The following is a 22,145-nucleotide window of genomic DNA, read 5'->3' as shown; positions in this document are numbered from 1 at the left end:
TGGTCCCAGCAATATGAGAGCAGCATAATAAGATCTCCCAACACTCTGGTATCAGGCAGGAGAGGAAACCAGAGAACCACAGGAAGCGGAACCAAACAAAGCCAGGGATGAAATAAGCCACAAAGCAAAGGAGGAAGGAAAGTATGGAGCAGAAAATAAGGCAAGGATGGGCAACTTTAAGGTAGCAGAGGGCCACAAAATCCACTAAAACCCTTTGGCGGGCCATACTCTTTAATTAAAAGAACCTACATATTTTATAAACGTTTGCTACAATAGGCCTGTGAACATACAATTAACTGTGTATTAACAGTGTAAAACCAAAGTGTTCTTAAAATATAAAAACCCTTTATAGCACATCCTTCAAATAAAATAAAAAAAAAAAAAAAAACCCCACCCCACCCAAAAAAAATTACACACAAATCTTTCACTAACCTTTTTTCAATGTGCTGAAGAGCAGGGAATTAATAAATGAAAATAACAAAAGGTAAAAACATCATTCTTAATGTTTTTTCTCCACTGCTTCCCCATGCACACAGGCTCTGCTACATGAGGTGGAGCCTGGAACTGGGAACAAGAGCTCATGCACTGGGCTGCAAAGCCACTCAAATTTGGCCTGGCCATTCTCTTTCATGCCAACAGGTAAGGAGTTCTGCCACCGTGCCACCCAGCTCTGGTTACTGTCCCCAGATGGCAGACAAGGGGGCTGGGCACAATCACATTGTGGGAGCTGGCAGACAATGATGTTCTTATCAGACGCAGAGCTTGCCAAGCCAATTTGTGGCAATCTCATCAGCAAAGTTCAGAGCCCTCAGAGCTCAAATATGATCAGAGGGTGGCTGTCAGCATTGAGACATCGTCTTTGGCCACAGCCTCACATGGGATCCCTTCTTTGGCCCCAGGTGTGAAAGCTGGCTGCACGTTAACCCTGGCCCATTCGAAAAACTGTTCAAAAGGGCCCATGAGCAGCATGGCAAATCAAAGCCGGCTACACACATGGTCAGGTCAGTTACAAGAGGGGAGCCACTGGAAAAGCAGTAACCAGAGCCAAGCGGGGCAGAGCCCTGCTCTAGCATGAATGACTGATAGATGGATGGGCCAATGACAGGCACTGCAACGCAGACCATGGGCTCCTGCTCCCAATCCCGGGTTTCACTCCAATCCCCACAGTCACAGACTATGGCTCCATCCCATGCCACCTAGTTCTGGTTACTTACTCTGTTGATGGAGGTGAACCCTACCCTCACTCTGCTTTGTGGGGGGAAGAGGGACCTGGCCAGAACCTGTTTCTCACATCCCAATCAACCAGCCACTGGGGAGGCAGTAACTGGAGCTGTGTGGTATGGGGCTGAATCAGAGCCTGTGTTAATGGGGAAGCAAAGTGGCCTGAGGCAGCAGCAGCTTTACTAAAAGACACGCTCCTCAGCGACTCCGCTCAATTAAAAAAAAAAAAAAAAAAAAATTATTCTCAGGCTGTGACCCCACCTATGGGCAGGAAAAATAAAATGATCTGGCAGGCCCGGAGTGGTCCCTAAGCCACTAGTTGCTCATCCCTGAAGTGGAGGGAGGGAAGAAAGATAGAAAAGGGCGGAGGAAAAGGAGGACAGAACAGAGGGCTCAGAAGGAATGGAAAGGAAAGAAGCAGTGTAATCTGTGAAGGGAGGTTGCAGGAATGAGAGAATTGAAAATGGAGAGAAGAGAAATAAAAGGGAAGGAAGGAGAGAAAAGGCAACAAGAGAAAACAGAGAAGGAGAGAGAAAACGAAAGTTAACAGGTAGGAACAAATGAAAGAAAAATCACTAGAACATACAGGTGTGACTGCTTTAATTCTAACTGGAATGTATTGATAACCTCAAAAATATATTTTGTTTTAAAATTGTTAAATTAGTTTGTGAATTAACTGTTGTGTTCATGTAAGTGAAACAAGTAGCAATGACTTGACCTAAATATAGCATTGGCACATATTTGTATAAACTCCTAGATAGCTCCTTACATGCACCTCACGCCCACCTTAGGCAGCAACACTCTTGACATTCCAGTTCTTGGCCATCCCAACTAGAGACTGGCAATCATGCAGAGTTCTGCAATAATCTTGTGCAAGGAAAACTTCTTCTAACTTGGCACCAGAATCCCATATTTATTTTTGTTCAACAACTTAACCTGCACAGTTGTGGATCATCATATTCAAATGGATTTATCCTAGAGACAAGGCTTCTCACACCTGAGATGAGTCACAAAAGACACAGCCAACCCCTTTTCTCTAAGTTATGCTGGACTGCATATTCAGATGGTGCAAACAGAGCTAATATAGGGGCAGCTGTAACATTAAAGTTGATATTCACTAATAAAGACAAGATCAGGTGCCTTTTCCACAAAGAAACTACAGATGGCTGCAGTCTTATTAGTGACCACCATACATTAAACATCAGCCAATAGTTAGCACAACCATTTACAATTTCTCCAGGCCACTGAGATAAAACTTGTGGCAGACAAGACCAGTTGAACAAATCACAAATGTCAACCATCTGGCTTATGCCTGACAATGGCCCTTTTATGTCTAGTCTTAGTCATAAAGGAATGTGAGCAGATTTTTTAGAACTATTCACTCACTAAATCTGCCAAATCCCCATTCACCAGCAGGAGCAATTACAAACTCTCAACCACCATAGGCATGTGGCATTGAAGTGGCACAGTCACCAAATATACCTACAACCTTCAGCCTGCACAAGATAGAAGTCCCCAAGGGATCCATCCTTGAAAATAACCCAAATAACCAGAGACAGCCTTAAGTGTAAGCAAAAACTGCTCATCCTACTGTTCTCCACACTTCACAAAGGGCTTGTCTACACTGGCACTTTACAGCGCTGCAACATTCTCGCTTAGGGGTGTGAAAAAACATCCCCGAGCGCTGCAAGTTTCAGTGCTGTAAAGTGGCAGTGTACACAGTGCACCAGCGTGGGGAGCCGTGTTCCTCGCACTGGTAGCTACTCCCCTTGTGGAGGTGGATTTTTTATAGCACTGGGAGAGAGGTCTCCCACCACTGGTGCCGCAACTACACGGCAGCGCTTTAGTGTTGCTAGTGAAGACATGCCCTGAGAAAACTCTCACCTGCCCGAGCTGGGAAAGGTTAGAGCAGAAGTTATAATGGTAGCATTCCCAGAAGCATGAAGTGGGTGACAACAGTATAAGCTGCCACTGCTGTTCAGTCACTGTGATCCTAAGGTCTTCAGAATTGAAGTTTTGGTTCTATTAAGACATCCAAAAAGTTCATACGTTTATAAAACTAAAACAAATTCCTGAATGTGAGACATCTCTCTGCAAGCCAGGCAATAGGACATTCTTCTTATACCATTCTCCAACTGACAGGTTTCAGAGTAGCAGCCGTGTTAGTCTGTATCCGCAAAAAGAACAGGAGTACTTGTGGCACCTTAGTCTCTAAGGTGCCACAAGTACTCCTGTTCATTCTCCAACTGTTCACCAACCCACCTTCCAATTTATCCTACTGATTTCCTACAGCCTCTTAATTAAGGGTTCAATTCTGCAACGTTTATTCATGTTGAGTAGCACTTATTCACAGGTCTGGTCCCACTGAGGTCAACAGGACTACACATATAAGTACTATGCAATGGGTGAGAGACTTTCAGATTTGGATCCTCAGTTTCATTTGAATTTTTGATTAAGCAAAATGATTGATCAAAAAAAAAAAAAAAAAGCAGACCACCACTAGAGAACAGAATGCTAACTAGCCCATGTTTTAAGCCTTAAACTACCAATGCTTCATCATGCATTTCTTACACTCAAAACTCCTGCAGACTTCAACAGAAATTTTGGGTGTGCAAGGAATGCAGTATCAGGCCCCATATAATATTATTAAATTGAAACTAATGAAGTTGCCAGATGGAACAAACATTTAAATAACCATTTTAAAAAAAGAACAGTGCTCTGAAATAATCACAAAAATAGAGAAGTGCTGTTTCACAATCTCACAAAAACAGAGAAATCAGTCCATTTTTGCATAATGAAAAAACTAACAGCTAACAAAAGCTGAATTTAAAAACAGTATCAATTTTTTTATGCTTTCTGATTTAGGAGCTTATTTTCTACACTTGCTCATTCAGTATTTTTGTTTTCTATTGGATTATTTTCATGCAGTTTTCACTGAACAACGAAGTTGAAAAATACTACCTCCATATAGATGCAACAGATAGGGGCCCTGCTAATGGAGGAACAGGAGTAAAAGACCCTCAAGAGACTGTCAGTATTTGTTTTGGTGGTTGTATTTTAACATTAGAAGTAAACTTCCAATCTTTTTTAATTAATATTTTGATTGGTTAAAATACCACTAAAGAGCTAAGACCATCAAAATCATTTGAAAAAAAACTGTATTTGGACTGAATTAGGAGTGGCTACAATGTTGAATGCAGAACATAGTTTCAGACTAATCGCTTACCCAAAGGGGACAGTCATGCACCACCAGTCTGACATTTCCAAACACACAGGCTTGATATTCAGTAAACATAGGGTTTCCAATGTGATTGGCAGAGTTCAGCAGCAAACTGCTTTCAGTCTCTGAAATGAGAGCACTTCTCCCAAGATAGGTCCAGATCAGACTTGATTGCTGATTGTCTTCAGAAAATCCATCTCTCTCATTTCCAAAGGCTACAACATGAACAGACCTAAAAACAGTAACAACAAAAAGTGCTATTAGCAAAGATTGGGGGAGGAGAGGGGAGAATGGGGGGCTAAGAATATCCTTTCATATCAAAACAAGAATATTAATCCTTCTCTAGCCTCTTCTTTCACCAGACTAACACCCCAGGAGTCAACATTGAGTTACATACATGATCTCAAATCCAATAGCAGGAGGAGAGTAAAATGGAAAGGAGTGCTGTAAATGTTGTTTGTTTTATAAATCACCAGCTTGTTTGGCTTTTTATTTGTCCATTTCCATATGTAGCTTCACAGATGTAACCTCAACGATTCCGGTCACATATTCAGTGGCTTTGGTGTGTTTTCAATGTTCTCTATCCTCCTGTTCAGTCCTTCAGCCTCTGCAAGTCAATGAATGTAACTGCATGTGACAGCAGCAGGACAAGCCCTTGCTGTTAATCCGCTGCTGTTGTAGGTGAATTCAGCACATATCCTCAGCAGCAGGCAGCCCCAGGCTCAGCCACTGCCTCCTGACGTCAACCCTACCCAAGAGCATAATTCATACAATGGAGAGACTTGACATTTCTGCAGAACCAACATAATGTGGCCAGACCAGCAAAGAAAGACAAAGGCTCTTCAGCAACAGCAGCATTCGACTGCACCGAAGGGAGCTGATTATATGGTGCTCTTCTGCTGCTGCCGGGCAAAAAATTACATAAATATATGAGCTCACTGCCAGCCAATCTGTATGAAGACAGCCTTCTGAACTATGAAGATCCTACCCAAATGGGAGAAGAGCAAATGAGGGCAGCCCCCGCTAAGGAAAGGCTGCAAAAAGAAAAATGAAGTATGAAAGGTTGAATCTTTCTACTAAAATTAAATGGTTTCTACCAAATAGCACTGCACATATTGTGGGCTAAGAGAGAGAGAGAATAATATGGTAAATATAAAACTGATTGTAGGAGCAAATTCTCCTCTCAGTTACGCTAATGTAAATCCAAAGAACAAACATTAAATTATGTGGAATCACTCAAACATGATCATTCATAAAATGACCAATGGAATCATCAACAACAAAGTTCCCACTGCAGAATCTGGATTATTTAAAAAACACTAATGCAAAATTAGTAAAATAACAGAAAACTGTATGAGATGCTAAACATAAATATCAGTACGCAAGCTTCATACCAGTCAATTGTGAATATCCATACTGACTGGCTGGACCATTTATATAAGCTTCAGTGTCTGACCCTCTCCCCTTAAGTCAATGGGAGCATTATCAATGACTTCCAGAGGCACAAGATCAAGCCCTAACATATATGAAACACACATATGACAACACCCAAAAATATTTAATACCTATTATAGCAATGAAATAAACTCTAAAAATCTTTCCTCCTATTTTAATAGCCTTTATAAACTATAAATATTAGACTTTTACAGCAAGAGACACCAAATGTTAGTTTTCTCAAAAATTTCCTCTCTTTCGTCCTACTTCCCAGTTTCTCCCACCAGGATTAACTTTTGCTTAGGAAGGAGGCAGCCCAATGCATAATGACCTCCAGAGAAAAGATAATACAGACAAAATGTAATATATTTTGCTTGTAATCTCTTCTCTGTCTGGGGGAGGGGAGTGGACAATGAGAGTTCCCTCTGGTCATCCTGCTCTAGACCATTTAAGGGGAAAATTCACTCCTTTCCGGACAAAGCCTGGGTAATTAAGCTTTGTGTAAGGAACTTGGCTGGGGTTGAGTGTAATAGAATCTTTCCTTCCCCCTCCCCACCATGTGCCTAGGTCTAACAGATTCTGCCCTGTGGGCTGGAATAATGGTACACCCTCTCCATATCCCTACACAGAGGTTTGGATTTTTAGATCTTCACCTGGCAATCTATAACATTTCCTTCCACTCCCACCTATTCAAGAGTGGCAAGAACTTTAACTATGGAGAAGGCTATCACCAGGATTCCACTAGGCTAAACAGGTACTTTTCTTGCACAGTAAGTCAGCTATTCCCCAAGTCAGAAATCTCACAGACTGCCTGTCACTAAATTCTGCTAAAGCCTGACCCCTACTCATCTTACACATACCTTCCTCCGCCTTATAGGGTGAAAAAGTAGCTCCTCTTTTTGTAATGTAACTGACCATTTCCTATTAACATGGACTTGCAAGACTGGGCAGAACATTGCTCAAGGCTTCCATTTAAAGCAAAACAAAACAAAAAAACCCACACACAAATATATACATAGTAGAAGTCTGAACTTTGCAAAACACAGATGCTGAATTTAATCCTTGTGGGTCATATACTAGATCTGAACTTTGTCTATCAGTTATCAAATACTTTTTAACTGCTTCATCTCTTGTGTTTTTATTTTTCATTTCAGGCCATAGAGATATTGCACTACCCTGCAGTGTGATGGGAGCCACATAATATAGTAGTGCCTCTTGGGCTCAAATATTTTAGCAGGACGTAGAAGAGGCCACACAGAAAAGGTTCAAGCAAAAAATTAGATGTATACATACTGCTCATGTGCAGTGAACTAAACAGACTCATTGCTTTTACCGGATTGAGCTGTCACAAAAATTCCAGAAGTCCTTTGTAAAGATTCTGTATTATGATTAAAGATGTATTTATCATTAACAGATCCAGTTAAATATTAGAAATGTCATATGCCATGTAAAGTCACCAGGAGGACACTAATTTCAAACCAGGAATCTTGAATACAGATGCACTATGCACAGGATAAGTCCATTTTACACAACTACATGCTCTGCTATGGTAAATTAGCAGCTATCATAGCAAGTGAGGTACACTACATTAATATCATAAATTAGAGATGCAAAATCTTACTAGCTCTAGTACATACCCCTCAAAGTGCAGGATTGTTCTCACTGTGTACAGAATAATCCTGTTTTCTGTACAATACCATTGTTCTCTGAGTTCTCATGGAAGGGATGCAATATATTACACATTATTAAATGAATCTTCTGAAAGTATATTGATAAATGCAATTATAAGACAGAAGATTTGTATTATTTTTACAATGTTTTAAGGAAAAACATGCACAATCAAAACTAATATTTATTGCATCCTTTTTAAAGGAAACCTCCAACCACATTTTCATACTAGCAATCAGAAAGTTCAAAAAGTACTTATGTCCATGTACTATGAATGTATTGGAAAATAATTGTAATCAGAGGTGGTGTTTCTAACCCTGCTGGGGACAATATCTTCATACTAAAAAGTAATGAAATGTTACCTCTATATGTGATTTAAATCTTTCATATTTGTTATACCACAGCATTCAGAGCCCCTTTGCACTAAACGTCGTTCTATTTTAATGCCAGTTTAACAACATGAAGAAAAATTTTATGTTTAGTTTTGCAAATAGTTATTGCAGCTACAGGAATTGAGTAGGTCACAATGAACATTGCAACCAGCAGACACTTGTTGTTACAGCTGCCAGATGAAAGCAAAATTGTAGAACACTGGGCCAGTCTTTGGCAGAAATCAGAAAACAATGACATATCTGATATCAGTGACATTTAAACAATAGATCAGCAGAAATAATTTGAGACAATTTGATGATGTATTCACTGGAAATCTGTCAGACAAAAAGATGAACAGGGACAGATTTTCTTGATTGCTCATGAGGGGAAAATATTGGTTTTGATGGAGAAAAGGAAAGTACAGCTTAGTCATGGATGAAGACTTCATTTTCCTGGAGGTACTGGTGTTACCTGTGGCTTTTCAGATAGGACTTTAAGTGTCCTTTACTGCAGAGAAGATAGAGCTTGGTGCACTTGGTTAGTGTGTGATTTGACAGGAATTCAGAAGAGCTGACAGTTCTCCTGGTTATCTGATCCTGCATTCTTTATGCACACAGAGTTTCCACTGATGTCAATTGGAGTTTTAGGTGCGCAAGGAATGCAGACACGTAAAGATTCTCCAAAACATTTAACGAGAGAAGGAGTGAGAAAGCATTTCAAATTACACATTTATTCAATTATTATTAAACATAGTTCTCTTTTTCTGAATGAAACAAAATAAAAGCTTACATCGGGCTTGGTTTTAGGGAGCCTGCCATCAGGAATGTTCTTCAGCTATAGGATGGGTCATAAACCAAGCGGCAGCCTTTCCTCTCTTCAGACAAGTATTGAAATAAATGTCCCCAACTGCGTGTCAATATTTTGAACACTAGAGCTGGAGAACTGAAATAGCATCATGAGTTAAAGCTGTGTAAACCATGAGTAACTCCATGCACGTCAATGGAATCACACCACTGCAAAGCCCATCAGAGGGGAGTCGGGTCTGGTGCGCCTCCCACCTTTGTTAAACAAACAAAAACCCCAGATTGTCTTAGTACACTGGGCAAAACAGCCCTACTTCAAAAAAATAAAATCCCCCCCAAAAAAGCCACGCCAGCGCCAGGGCCGGCTCCAGGGCTTTTGCCACCCCAAGCAGCACAAAAAAAAAAAAAAAAAAAGCCACGATCGCGATCTGCGGCGGCAATTCGGCAGGAGGTCCTTCGCTCCGAGCGGGAGTGAGGGACCATCCACCGAATTGCCGCCGAATAGTTGGACGTGCCGCCCCTCTCCGGAGTGGCCGCCCCAAGCACCAGCTTGGCAAGCTGGTGACTGGAGCTGGCCCTGGCCAGAGCAACAGCACTGCCAGAGACAGAAGCTCTTCACACGGCTGGCCCAGATTATAGGGGGCAGGGGCTCTGTCAGCCCAGGAGGAGGACGAGGCCCTGAGCCAGCAGCCTGGGCATGGTAAAAGCAGGAGGTGGCCTCTTAGGCTACGGCCCTTCCCCACCCAACTTCACCCCTCACCCAGCCCCTCTAGGGCCCCGGACACCCAGCGCACTCGACAGGCCAGAGCCGCGCAGAGCAGGCGACCAAAAGCCTCTGCCCGAAGCCTCAGGGGCAAGCGGCGCGGCGAGGCTGCCACGGGGGCTTCGGCAAAGACTGAGCCAAGGCGACGCAGCAGCGTCAGACCCGGGCTGCCAGGCAGCCGAACTTTACCCGCTTGCGCCTTAAATCCTCTAGTCTCCGACCCCTCCTGCGGGAGGCGGCCGAGCACCGGCAACTCAGCGGGCTGAGCCCAGGCACCTCGCCCCGGCTCTCCCGTGTCCCCTATTTTACCTGCGTGCTCCCAACACGCTGCTGCGTGGCAGGATCCTCGGGGCAGCGAAAAGCCGCTTCGCTCCCCTCGGCCGGAGAATTTGAAACCGCCCCTGTCCCGCGCAGGCTCCCCCCGCGCCCCGGGCGGGGAATCGCAGTCCGTTCTAGAGCATTCTCTGCCCCTCGTCGCGCTCTTTCCCTCTCTTTGTTCTGGCCGTTCAGGTTACTGGGCGCCGCCGCGCAGGCGCACAGGTTGCCTACTCTGCGCAGCCGCACCGCTTATTCCTTCAACCGCCGCCCTCCCTCGCGGAGGTGTTGGTATTAGCGGCTGCTCGGTTCCCACCGCTGGGTGCTGAGCCAGGCCCCGGGTCCGCAGCGAAACATGCTCCGTGCCCGGCCCGCGTGCGGCGCCGTCCTGCTGAGGCGGCCGGGGCCCGTTGGGCGCCGCGGGTACTGGCGGACCGTGGGGCTGACCGAGAGCATCATCTCGGAGCTGGACACGGACCATCACTTCGTGCACAGGAGCACGATCCCCACCATGCACTTCCAGGACAGCCTGCCCAGGTGCTGCCCCGGGGCACGGCGGGGAGCCCGGACCCTGGACACCCGAAATGGGGGAAGAGGCGGCTGCAGCAGCAGCGAATTCTCGGGCAGACTCTGGACGGCCTCCCCGCTCTGATACTGCCCCTGGGGCTCACCCCCTCACCCAGCCCGATAGCTGGCCTTCCCCGCACATCTCTCCCCCGCACCACCATCGTTCTCGTCCAGGGCCCCTGGGGGCCGTGAGCAGGGGAGATCCACCAAGCAGGGCTAGCATTACAGTCTGGGGCCCAGGGCAGAAAGCTGAAACCACGCCGCGTGGGGCTGAAGCCCAGGGCCCTGAGTCCTGCAGCCTGGTGCTGAAGCCAAAGCTTGAGCAATGTAGCATGGGGCCCCAGGCAATTGCCTTGATTGCTACCCCATCACAGTGGGGCTGGCCTTTACATGCAGAAAACCCCGTGGTGCAGGTGGGCCGTGAAGTTTTTGTAGCATGTTGGTGTGGCCTCAGAAAGAAAAAGGTTGGGAACCCCTGCTCTAGAGAGCCAGCGCACAGGCTGGAGCTGGTGTGCAGCACAGGCCATCCTAAGGCCCCCTTGCAAACACTTGGCAAGAGCTGCAGTCCTTTGCGGAGGGCAGAACACCCATGCTCTGAGACTGCACTGGAGTGCAAGCCTGTACCTGTCCTAGAGCTGCAGAAATGTTCATGCTGCACCCCCAGACATGGAGCCCTTCCCTACTCACTGCCTCCCTGGTCATTCAGAATTTGCTTCTTCCCTGCAAGGTCTGTTGTTTGCCTGCTTTACTATCAGCCTTTGTTTGGAGCAACTCCCCAGTGCATGCATTTGCTCCCTACGAAGGTGATGAGAGTCCTTGAGCAGAGACAGAAAACTGAGTGGGATGGATCTGTAAAGGAGATTGTCTCCCGCCCTCCCACAACCTGCCTCTGAACAGTTGAGCAAGGGCAGAGCTAAAGGCCTTAGCACATGCACATCTTCCCTGTTGGAAAACAGAAACTTCCATGCTGGATCAGACCAATGGATTGGCTATCTAGTCTAATATTCTGTTGACTGTGGCTAGTACTAAATATTTCAAAAAAATGACTACCCTCCATAGATAGTTAAGAAATAATCTTCCTATTAGGAATACCCCCCTTCCCAGTTTGATTTAGTGGTTGCTAATGCCCTGGCCCCTGAGAGTTTACATCCATTATTTTTAAAAAGAAAACACCTATTTAATATATTTGTTTTACTCATCTATATAAATGCAATAGTTTTTCAGTCCTTATTTAGATGTTGGCCTCTATGGGTATGTCTACACTACAGTTAAAAATCCACAGCTGGCATGTGTCAGCTGACCCAGGCTAAGGGGCTATTTAATTGCGGTGTAGACACTCAGGCTGGAGCCCAAGCCCAAACATCTATACTGCAATTAAACAGCCCCTTAGGCCAAGCCTCACAAGCCTGAGTCGGCTGACCTGGGCCGGTCATGGATGTTTAATTGCAGTATAGATATACCCTGGGATATATTGTGTAAAATAGTATTTCCTTTTCATTGACATGGTTCTCTTTCAATGGAAAAATATAAACTTGTCTTAAAAAATAGAATTTGCTGACTAGTGTGGAATGTAATCAAAACTATCAAGAGAGACTAACATTATGGGACCAGTACTTGCTTGTTCCCCTTTACCCTCCTGCCCCGCTAATAATGCCTTAGTCAGGTCAGAAAGTATAGGTCTCCTTGTTCCTGTGTGATGCTACACAGGAGGTAGAGTTTTATTAGGCATTGATGAAAGCTTAGATGCCTACTGTGCATGTTTAAGAGTGATTATTTTCAATTTTTTAAATGTTAGCAAAGAAACAGTTCCTTAAGTAGTACAAGTTGCGTGCCTGCTTTGTAGGTAGTTGTGTTCACCATGTTTTAATGATTAGTAACCAAAAAGAATAAAAAAACCAGGAACACTACTACAACCATGCTGGCCACTCCTGTAGCCTGCAAGCAAGTAGGGCCAGCTTAAGCTTAAGGCATACACACAGTATGGCCATGCCTAGGGCTTTGGCTCTTTGTTTTATGTGATGGTATTAGAATATCAACTTTAATAAAACAAAAAATGTTTTTAGCCCTCATAATTGTGAAGAAAATCTTGAAAACACAAACTCTGTGTAGCTACTTGATAGATGCCTATTTAATGCATTCTCTCTTGCTTTTAAGAGAGCCTAACTGTGAGATGGAAGAACTGCCCCATTCACCTAAATGGGGAGCTAACTGTGAAACATGCTGCTTTGGGGGCTGGCGGGGGGAGGGTCCTGCCAACACTATCCCAACAAAAGAATCAGTGTGTGGAGGCCTTTACTGATACCACCTCATCGTGACTCTGCTAGGTGCTGTCAGAAGGGGACTTTGGACAGAAGGGGACTTTGGATTGGTTATAGGCACAGCCAGCGTCCTCCAGGACAAACCCCAGCCTCCCAGAAGGGAGAATGTTATGATCCAGGGAAGTGGGAGTCCCAGCCTGCCCAATTGGAATGATGGGCCACCCACCAGTCCACCTACCAGTCTCATGTGACCCCTTCCACTACCCTCCTTCCCCCACAATGAGGAATAAGGCCATGGTGCAGGTGACATTGCCACAGTGCTGGGGCTGGGTCAAGGGGAAGCCCCATGCAGGGGTATGGCTAGAGTCCTGGACTACTTTAATCTGGTCCTGCAGGCAATAGCAGCATCCTTGACCTGTTATGATCTTCTGGTTACATTCTTTGGTCACACTGACCTAACACACAACATCTGCAGAGTGAAATGCCACAGAGCTCCATTGAATATGGTATTTGTAGAAACCATCTCTGTGGCCTCCCCACAAACCACAATAGGACTTGCTCAATAGTGTACAAAGTTTCAAGGTCTCATTATTGTAAAATGTAATTGCCTGTACAGAAGCATGAGTCATGAAATGAAGTAAAAATATAGTACACCTCTACCCTGATATAACACGACCCGATATAACACGAATTCGGATATAATGCGTTAAAGCAGTGCTCCGGGGGGGGGTCGGGCTGTGCACTCCGGTGGATCAAAGCAAGTTCGATATAATGCGGTTTCACCTATAACACAGTAAGATTTTTTGGCTCCCGAGGACAGCGTTATATCGAGGTAGAGGTGTATAGATATTGGAGATTGTACCCAGATGAGTAAACTATGTAGTAGTTAACAAAATGAAATTAGTACTGGGTAACAGTTCATAAGATGAGATGTTCTCTTCAGGAACAAATAGAGACTTTTGGTTTAAAATGTAATTCTTGCTTTTTTATAAAAATGCATTTGTTCAGGGCTGCAGTTACAATTTTATTATTGTTTGTATTACTGTAGAATCTAGGAGCCCTAGTCATGGACTAGGACACCCATCATGTGAGGTGCAGTACAAACAGAAGAAAAACATACTAAATTAATAATTGGTGATCTCAGCACAAATCTCAAATATTTCCTGTAGTTACAGAATTATTTGGGATTATAACCTTATCATTTAAAAAAATTATGTATATAATACATAAATCTGGCTCTTGGATGCGGGAATCTATGCCTTAACTTATGTCTCCACTCTTCTTTCAGTTTCTGTCTCCACTCTTTTACTTCTCTTTTCCCGACTTCCTCTACTTCCCCAATTCCCCCAGGTTTGCTGTCAGTACAACATTCACCTCCCGTTCAAGAGACTTTGATTAGTCACATAGCATCTTTCATGGGTGCATCACCATACATTTTTTTCATGGATTTTAATGTTATCATTGCTCTCCCCATATTAGTAATAAATATATTTTTAACTTATTTAATCGTTTTGTGTTAAAATTCTGCACTTCTAGATTACCTGTTCCAAAATTGGAGGATACTGTGAAGAGATATTTGGCTGCTCAGAAACCTCTACTGGATGATGATCAGTACAGGTACGAAAAATGACACGGAGTAGGAAGCATTTCAATGAAGACCGGATTGTAAATGGGCTATTAGAATTCACACTCATCTTAAAACTTGGCATACAAGTTCCAAGCACAGCATTACTGTTATTTTCACAATATTTCATTAACATGTTTGCTGCCTTTTTTTCTTTGAAGTCTGCTTCTATATTGAAGAGTCACTTTGTTTAAAAAAGGAGGGGGGGCATTTTGTGGTTCCATATTTATTGGCTCTCAGTGACTCACTTTTCAAGTAAAAAGATATTTTTAAATGCCAGCCCTAAAGATTCTTACTAAATCTTAAAGCGAGCTGTTTTTTTTTCTGGCTCATGACCATTAATAAAGTTCCATCTATCTGTTTTGCCATCAGTCCTTTGAAGTGTCACAAGTGCAACTGAGGATAAAGTTTGGCTTGACAATTGGAACTTGCATTCTTAAATGTCTGTAGGATTAGAGCCTTAGTTTGGAACCCTACATATCTTGAAGAAAGAGTTCTTAATCTATTTTTAACCTACAGGAGGGTCAAGCTCAGCAAGAGTTTTCCCATGTTCCCTTGCTTTATAGAAATTATTCTACAAGTAGGTCATGCAAGGACCACATCTCTTGTGAATCAAGTAGGTAGAGACATCTCTTTATTACTGATGAAATGTGTGCCCTTGGGATAATAAGACCCATCCTACTGTACCTCCTATCTACTCTTCTGCTTTTGAACAAAGGTAGGCCCTCATCCTGCAAGTTGTGCAGTGCAGGTAGAGGTTGAAGTCAAGAACAGCTTGCAGGATTAGCGTTTTCTGATGACTTTCTTGAATCAATTCATTCCACAAACAAAGCCGAGAACACAAAATATGCCAGAATCCTGAATAGAAAATTAGGTAACTCTTCCTATTACTTGATTTAGTTCAGGAAGAAGCAAGAGCTTACTTATATTATAAGGCAGCAACTTTTTATTTTTTATATCCTAATTCAACTATAAAATACATTAGCAGAAGCTCCTTTCCAAAATACAACTTAACCAAAAGTCAAAATACTCAAAATTTCTCCAGCAAGTACTAGGTACTTTGTCAAGTCATTAGTGGACAGAGGAACAGTTCTCATTTTTCTGTGTGAATCCTTGCACACACACGCAGCCCCATTGACTTGAGTAGAGCTCTGTGGGAACCTAGTGGTCTGTTTATATGGAATTAGTTACAGGATTGGGAGTATGGTTACCTAATTGGATCAACCAATTGAAGAAGATGTGGTTCATGGACCGGTGGAATTAGGTGCCCTAATCTGTACTTTAAAAAGGGACAGTGTTAATCCCCAGTGTAATTTCTGTGTTGGCATTGAAATAGAGCAATAATTACTTGTACTGTGGCAGCACCTCAGGGCCCCAAACAAGAATCTGGGCCACATTGCTAGGTACAGTTCAAACCCATACAAAAAGACAGTTCCTGTCCTAAAGAGTTTACAATCTCATTACATAATGAGCTACACCATAAAGTTGTACTAAACTTTGTTACTACACAAAAGGGAATAGCATTTTAATGAAATACTATAATTAAAAGTTACTCTTAAAAAAAACCTATATTATAATAATAATATTGTTTTCAATACTATAGAAATACTGAAAGAATTGCCAGGGAGTTTGAAAAAGGAGTGGGCAGGAAGTTACACCGAGATCTTGTTGAATTCGATAAAAAGAATAAGCATACAAGTTATATATCAGGTTTGTTTTCTATTTTATCATTATTTTATAAGTTCTAACATTCAGTTGTCTATTGGAATCATTAACCTCTTTTGAAACTTACTATTAAAGTACTTGGATTACTTTTTCTGCTGGATCTGTATGGCAATTGCTGTGCATTTTCATTGAAATCAACTAATGTCAAGTCTGAGTCTTACGGACTATTCCTTCTGACTCGGTTTTGATTTGGCCTTAGTAGCAAAACCTCAACTTGTCTTGTTAATTTAAAACATTTTAGTTTGAATTTGGTATTTCCTAGCTCTTGCCTTCATGTCCTGATGGTAGGCATTTGCTCTCCCAGATCCTGGGAAAAGGGACAACAAGAAGTCCCCCCAGAATCACTCTCTCAGTTCCTTTTAATCAGACAACTGGTTTCTGACCCTTTTCCCTAAATTAGTTACTCAGAGGGGATGCAAAGGGAGACCTAGATAAGGCTCCAAGTCATTAAGATGCTCTGCCATATGAACATTTAGGAGTAAAATATTGAATATTACATAGAGGTAAACTGTAAAGCATAAATATACTATTTTGTTTTTATTCTTTACTGCCTCTTTATAATGTGTAAAGACTACTTCAGACTTTTTCCCAAATAATAGGTTTGTTTGGGATATTTTTGCTTGTTGTTTACTTTTGAAATGTCAGGGATATTATGTCTTCACTCCCTTCTCTTTGGCAGAGAGTCCTAAACTTTATCATCCATTTCGACTTCTCAAATGGTGGTAGGGAGAAATGCAATTTGGGTTAAAGTCTTGTGTGACATCACTATTCGGGTCCTCTGAAGGTATAGCCAGGATCTTCCAACAAAGAGTGGGAAGTAAGGATATGAAATTTCAAATATAAAAAGCAAGCAGAATGAAATAGTTATTTTGAGGAGTGGACAGGGTGGGAATTGAAAAACAATTTTCAGACATTATAAAGAAGCAGTGAAAAGCAAAACCAAATGTTTATATTTCTTTTTTCTTTTTTTTGCAGTGTTTTGTGCTTATATAGCTAACATGCCCTATGTCAAAAAAACAAATCAGTGGTATTGCTGGGAGGGGAACAAAATATTTGGGTCCTTACTCCTAGTCTACTTTCAAAACTGCTATTCAGTATAGTTTGTGTGGGAAATGAGATGTACAGCTTGTGATTATCTATCATAGATATTTCTTAGACACCTGTTACTTTGGTATTGAAGAGCCAAGTGATTGCAAATTTTATGCCTCAGGCCAAATTAAATCTGGGTTTAATGCTGTTGACTTCAGTGGAACTACCCAGTGTATGAATTTACCCCTTAATCCGTATGCACTGCAATGAAAGCGTGTCCTTTTCGGATCTGAAGTGGAAATTGAAAATAGAAAAGATAAATTGGTTATCTTTTCAAAAACTCAGTATGTATCTATAGTTTGAGTGCTTTATACTCTTTTTAGATTATGTTCATAAATGTCTGTACTCATTTGAAACAAATTCATTAAAATAATGAGATGCTGTATACAAATGGTGTCTATAAAACTATGTTTGTACATCAAAATGGTAAAATAGATTTTATTAACTTAATTTTCAATTGTTTTTTTGTGTGTTTTTTTTTTGTAGATCCCTGGTTTGATATGTATCTCTGTGCCAGAGACCCTGTTGTTTTAAACTTCAACCCTTTTATTTCTTTAAATCCTGATCCAAAAGAAGCATACAACAGCCAGGTAGTGAGGGCAACAAATCTGGTAGTATCATCAATAAAATTTCTTAACTCTCTAAATAATGAATTTTTACGGCCAGATATCTATTATGTCAATCCAAAATGGAGCCAGAGTAGGCTCTTCAAAAAGTTTATCAGCCTTCTTCCAACCTCTGTGTCTTGGTATGGAGCTTATATGGTAAACGCATATCCCTTAGATATGTCACAATATAAGCGTCTCTTCAACAGTTCCAGAATTCCTAAATTAAACAAAGATGAACTGTTTACTAATGAATGGGGAAGACATTTGTTGGTGATGAGAAATGGACATTTTTATGTTTTTGATGTTTTGGATCCTGGTGGTAATATTCTGCATCCATCTGAAATCCAGGCTCAGTTAATTTATATTTTGCAAGATGCAGATCGCTTGCCTGAGTTTTCCCTTTGTTATCTCACCACAGAAGACAGGAATACTTGGGCAGCAGTAAGACAACAGCTTCTCGAAGCAGGCAATGAAGACAACTTACAAAAAATTGATAGTGCAGTTTTTTGCCTATGCTTAGACAATATTTCCCTAAAGAATGATACTGAGCTGTCACATTGTATGCTTCATGGACGTGGTTTTAATCGTTGGTTTGACAAATCCTTTAGTCTGATTATCACTAGTGATGGCACTGCAGGGGTAAATTTTGAGCATTCTTGGGGAGATGGAGTTGCAGTACTTCGTTTTGTTAATGAAGTATATAGAAACAGTACAAGGCACCCAGCTATTGTACCACATTCTAGTCCTGCTGCGTTAAGTGCTACCAAGTGTGAGAGACTGGAGTTTAAATTGAATGATTCAATCCAATCTGCTATAAACGCTGCACGTATGAAATTTGAAGAAACAAATGAGAAAATATCTGTGAGAATGTTTGAATTCAGAAAGTTTGGAAAAGAATTTTTAGTGAAACAAAAGCTGAGTCCAGATGCTGTTTTTCAACTTGCATGTCAGATGACTGCTTATCGACAGTTTGGAAAAATTATTTCTTCTTACGAAGCATGTAGCACTGCTGCTTTTAAACATGGCCGCACGGAAACTATTCGACCCACATCTATACTAACAAAACAATGTTCACGTGCATTTGTTGAAGAACGAAGCAAACACAGTGTAGCAGAACTGAGAAATATGATTGATGAATGTTCAAAATATCATAGACGGTTGCAACTGGAAGCTGCATTAGGTTAGTTCCATGCCAATGTGGTCTTTCAAATTTTAGTAATATTTTTTCTAGGTGTTGTGGTACCTGAAGTCGTTTTTAGAAAGGTATGTTAAGATCCCAATTCCTGTTGTTATATATCCATTTTAAACCCGCAAAGGATTTTTTTAAAATGACCTTCTGCCCTTTTCACTTCCTTATCATTTATTTATAAAGATTGTCTGAAACCATGGCATTGTTTAAACATGGATTTTGCTTGTTTTTTTAGCTTAGAAATATCAGCAGTGTCAACTCTGATTTGCTGGAGAACTTATTGAGGGTCCTGGATGACATATATTTTTAGATCTTGCATCTTAATTGAAGCAATTAGAGTTGTTGAATCATTAACAGAAGCACTTCTTTTGTCAAAACCACTTATTAGGCATTGAATTTAAATAAGTGTTAACAAAAACAAAGAGTTTTAAAGATTGACTAAAAGTCTCTTCGGATACCCATAGTTCAGTCCCTTTTCTCTTATGACAATTTAGTTGCCACCAAATCTTCCAGGGTTAGATAATACCTTATACCTGAATTTGTAAAGTAAAAAATACAATCTGACTCCCCCTCCCAACCCCTGCTCATGCTTTTTTGAATCTTCCCCCCGCCCCGCCATCTTTTCAGGCCTTCTGTATACTTCATAATGAAGTCAAGAACTGGTATCACCCCAATTTTTTCCCCATATCTGCCTTGTAGGCCACCTTTAAGAATTCCTGTTTTGTATTCCATCCACTCAGAGATTAGAATTATAATCAGTTCTATTATGCTCATATACAATACAGTGAAGTGGAGTAACAAGGGAAAGGCAAAAATAAGAGAAGGGGAGGGCTTGGGGAAGTACATAATAGAAGGGAAGGAGGAACAAAGCTGGAAAAAGGAATTTTGATCATAAAAAAGTTAAGTGGAAACAAAATATTGGTGTAATAAAAGCTGAGGTGCATTGAGCTGATTCATCTCTATTTGGATATGAAAAGTATATTGCGTAAATCAGTACATGTTTACTCTTATTTAAGTTGCAAGCTGACTGGGGCATGGACCTTTCACATGTATATGTTTGTAAAGCATCATAGCTCTGTATAATGAGTAATACAGCTGGATGTATGTTGCACATCATTTTGTTCACTTTAAGTATGAAGTAAATACAGCCTTTGAGCATGTACAATGTCCCAGTAACCAAGAGAAGGCAATATGGGGAGCTTCTGAATATTTACTTAGGTTTCAAGTAAAAGAATAGAATTATGTGTTTATATATAATGCCTTTCACACTCCAGAGTATCTTAAATCTTTAAATAGTAATTAATTGAATACTAGTGGTGATGTGACAAAATTGGCAATTGGAGCAGCGCTTAATCCTTAGAATTCTTTATTTTGATTTTAGGATTTTAAGTGGAGTAAGTTTACCTGATGTCCTTTACCTAATCACTCTCAGTAGGAGCCTCACTTCTGTTTCTGTTCTTCCTTCCCTTTTCTTAGGTCTTGTCTGCGCTGGGAAATTGACTGGAATAGCTGTTGCAGAATAAAATTATTTTAAATTATTTTATTCCAGAATAATTATCCTACTGTGCTTTCAAAGTGGAGTAAATGATCCAGTATAATGTAACTTTTATTCTGAAATAGTGTGCACACGGAGTATAGCCTTTATTCTCCCTGTTCTCCCTACTGACTCCCACTGTGAGTGCCAGAAGAGTACCAAATTAAATGCATAAAAGGCTGGCCTGGAAATTCCACAGTTTGTTTTAATCTGTTGGTTTTGGGAAAGAGTCGTATTAAAGAAGCAGTTTCATTTTTGGGGGTGGAAGGGAAGGTGAGGTAATAAGGGAATTGCTTAATTATTAAGAGAAATTTATGCTTACATTATGAGTCCTATGAAGTGCCAAAATTTTCAAAAATGGGTTGCTAAAGTTAGGCTCTTAATTTCCTACTTAGATGCCTACATACAAGCAGAAAATATAAGATTGTCAATTTTTAATGTAAGACAATGCCTCTTTTATTATTATAGCTACAGGATGAACAGTAAATATCTAATTGATTAAAATGTTGGAGCATACCAACATTATTCTTAGCTACAGGAAAGTTTTGTAATATTGCACTTTAATAAATAACCTGCATATTTTCTGTATTCTTAACACAGTTTGCACTTTTTTGTTTTATTTAGGTAAAGGATTTGATCGCCATTTGTTTGCATTAAAACATCTTTCAGTGTCCAGAGGTGATCCTATGCCTGAACTTTTTCTTGACTCAGCCTACCAAAAACTAAACCATATTATCCTTTCAACTAGTACATTACACAGTCCTGCAGTTCATCTTGGTGGATTTGGGCCAGTGGTGCCAGATGGTTTTGGAATTGGATATAATGTATTTGATACATGGGTAGGATGTAACACAACTGGCTATTTAAATAGAGAACTACAAGAATTTCTTAGATGCCTTGAGTATAGTTTAACTGATATTTTAGATGTTTTAGAAGGAAGACCTCTTGTGTAAGATTGGCAATATTAGCAATTATTTTAAAACTAATTTCTGACCCATAAAAATAACGGTGCAAAATCAACAGCAAAAATCTAATAATGAGAATAAGCTATTGGGAAATATATTTTCTACATCTGTAGAAAGTAACTACAAGAGAAAGGGAAACTCGGAAACCTTTATTAGTGGACTGACAAGATAATGTTAAAATGTTATTCTGTTTTTGTCCCTTTTTTTTTTAATTATTACTAGTTTTCAACATCCATTAAGGCCTTTACGAATGTTTTTTCCATATATTTTCCAAACTCTTCCTATTTTAATGAATCCCTTAATTTTATACTTGTTTATTCTTTTTTATACTCTGCTTATTATTTATTTTTTGGAGGAGGATTGTTTGGTTGGGTTTTGTTTTGTTTGCTTTGTATTGTTATACTGTATTATGTCTTCATGGCTATGCTTGTTCAAACATGATTATAAAATACAAGTTTAACATCTTAACTACAGGAGACAAATTTTCATAACTGTGCTGCAATTATAGTGGAAGCCAAACTTTTTCTTAGTTTTTATGTACATTAATGTGGAATTGATGTTTCTGTTATAAATCCTGATTTGCTTTGTGGTGTAGTTGAATATTTCTTTTCACTAGTAACTAGATGTACCAATCAAACTGGGTAATCAAATTACAAACAAAAGTGGAACACACCTGGTATCTGCCCAACTATGACTAACTCCTGCGTGCTTTACTCAGTCATGCACACTGCCCTCCAGAATCCGGAATGGAACCCAAGATTTTTGACTCTCACCATTCCTCTGTTGCCAG

The 22,145-nt window shown here is 40.9% G+C and overlaps 2 protein-coding genes across 3 annotated transcripts in view; one reads left to right on the top strand and one right to left on the bottom strand.

Moving 5' to 3' along the window:
- Window positions 1-8,936, bottom strand: part of RHOBTB3 (Rho related BTB domain containing 3) — a 61,158-nt gene extending 52,222 nt beyond the window's left edge. For both annotated transcript variants that reach the window (XM_029910931.1, XM_029910932.1), the window contains exons 1-2: window positions 8,705-8,936; window positions 4,448-4,673 (exon numbers count right to left, since the gene is read on the bottom strand). In XM_029910931.1, coding sequence (XP_029766791.1) covers window positions 4,448-4,673; window positions 8,705-8,733 — 255 coding nt within the window. In that variant the 5' untranslated portion in view covers window positions 8,734-8,936. The remainder of the gene's footprint in view (window positions 1-4,447; window positions 4,674-8,704) is intronic.
- A 1,209-nt stretch (window positions 8,937-10,145) lies between these two features.
- Window positions 10,146-21,925, top strand: LOC112111362 (carnitine O-palmitoyltransferase 2, mitochondrial-like). Its single transcript, XM_024206761.1, has 5 exons — window positions 10,146-10,333; window positions 14,158-14,238; window positions 15,849-15,955; window positions 17,546-18,847; window positions 21,015-21,925. Exons 1-5 carry the CDS (start codon window positions 10,152-10,154, stop codon window positions 21,341-21,343), a joined length of 2,001 nt encoding a protein of 666 aa, XP_024062529.1. The 5' UTR covers window positions 10,146-10,151; the 3' UTR covers window positions 21,344-21,925.
- The last annotated feature ends 220 nt before the right edge of the window (window positions 21,926-22,145 follow it).

Source organism: Terrapene carolina, unplaced genomic scaffold (assembly GCF_002925995.2).
Source record: "Terrapene carolina triunguis isolate 2854851 unplaced genomic scaffold, T_m_triunguis-2.0 Scaffold69, whole genome shotgun sequence".
Lineage (NCBI taxonomy): Eukaryota > Metazoa > Chordata > Testudines > Emydidae > Terrapene > Terrapene triunguis.
The sequence above is the reverse complement of the archived record's forward strand: the minus strand, read 5'-3'. Positions and strand labels throughout refer to the sequence as shown.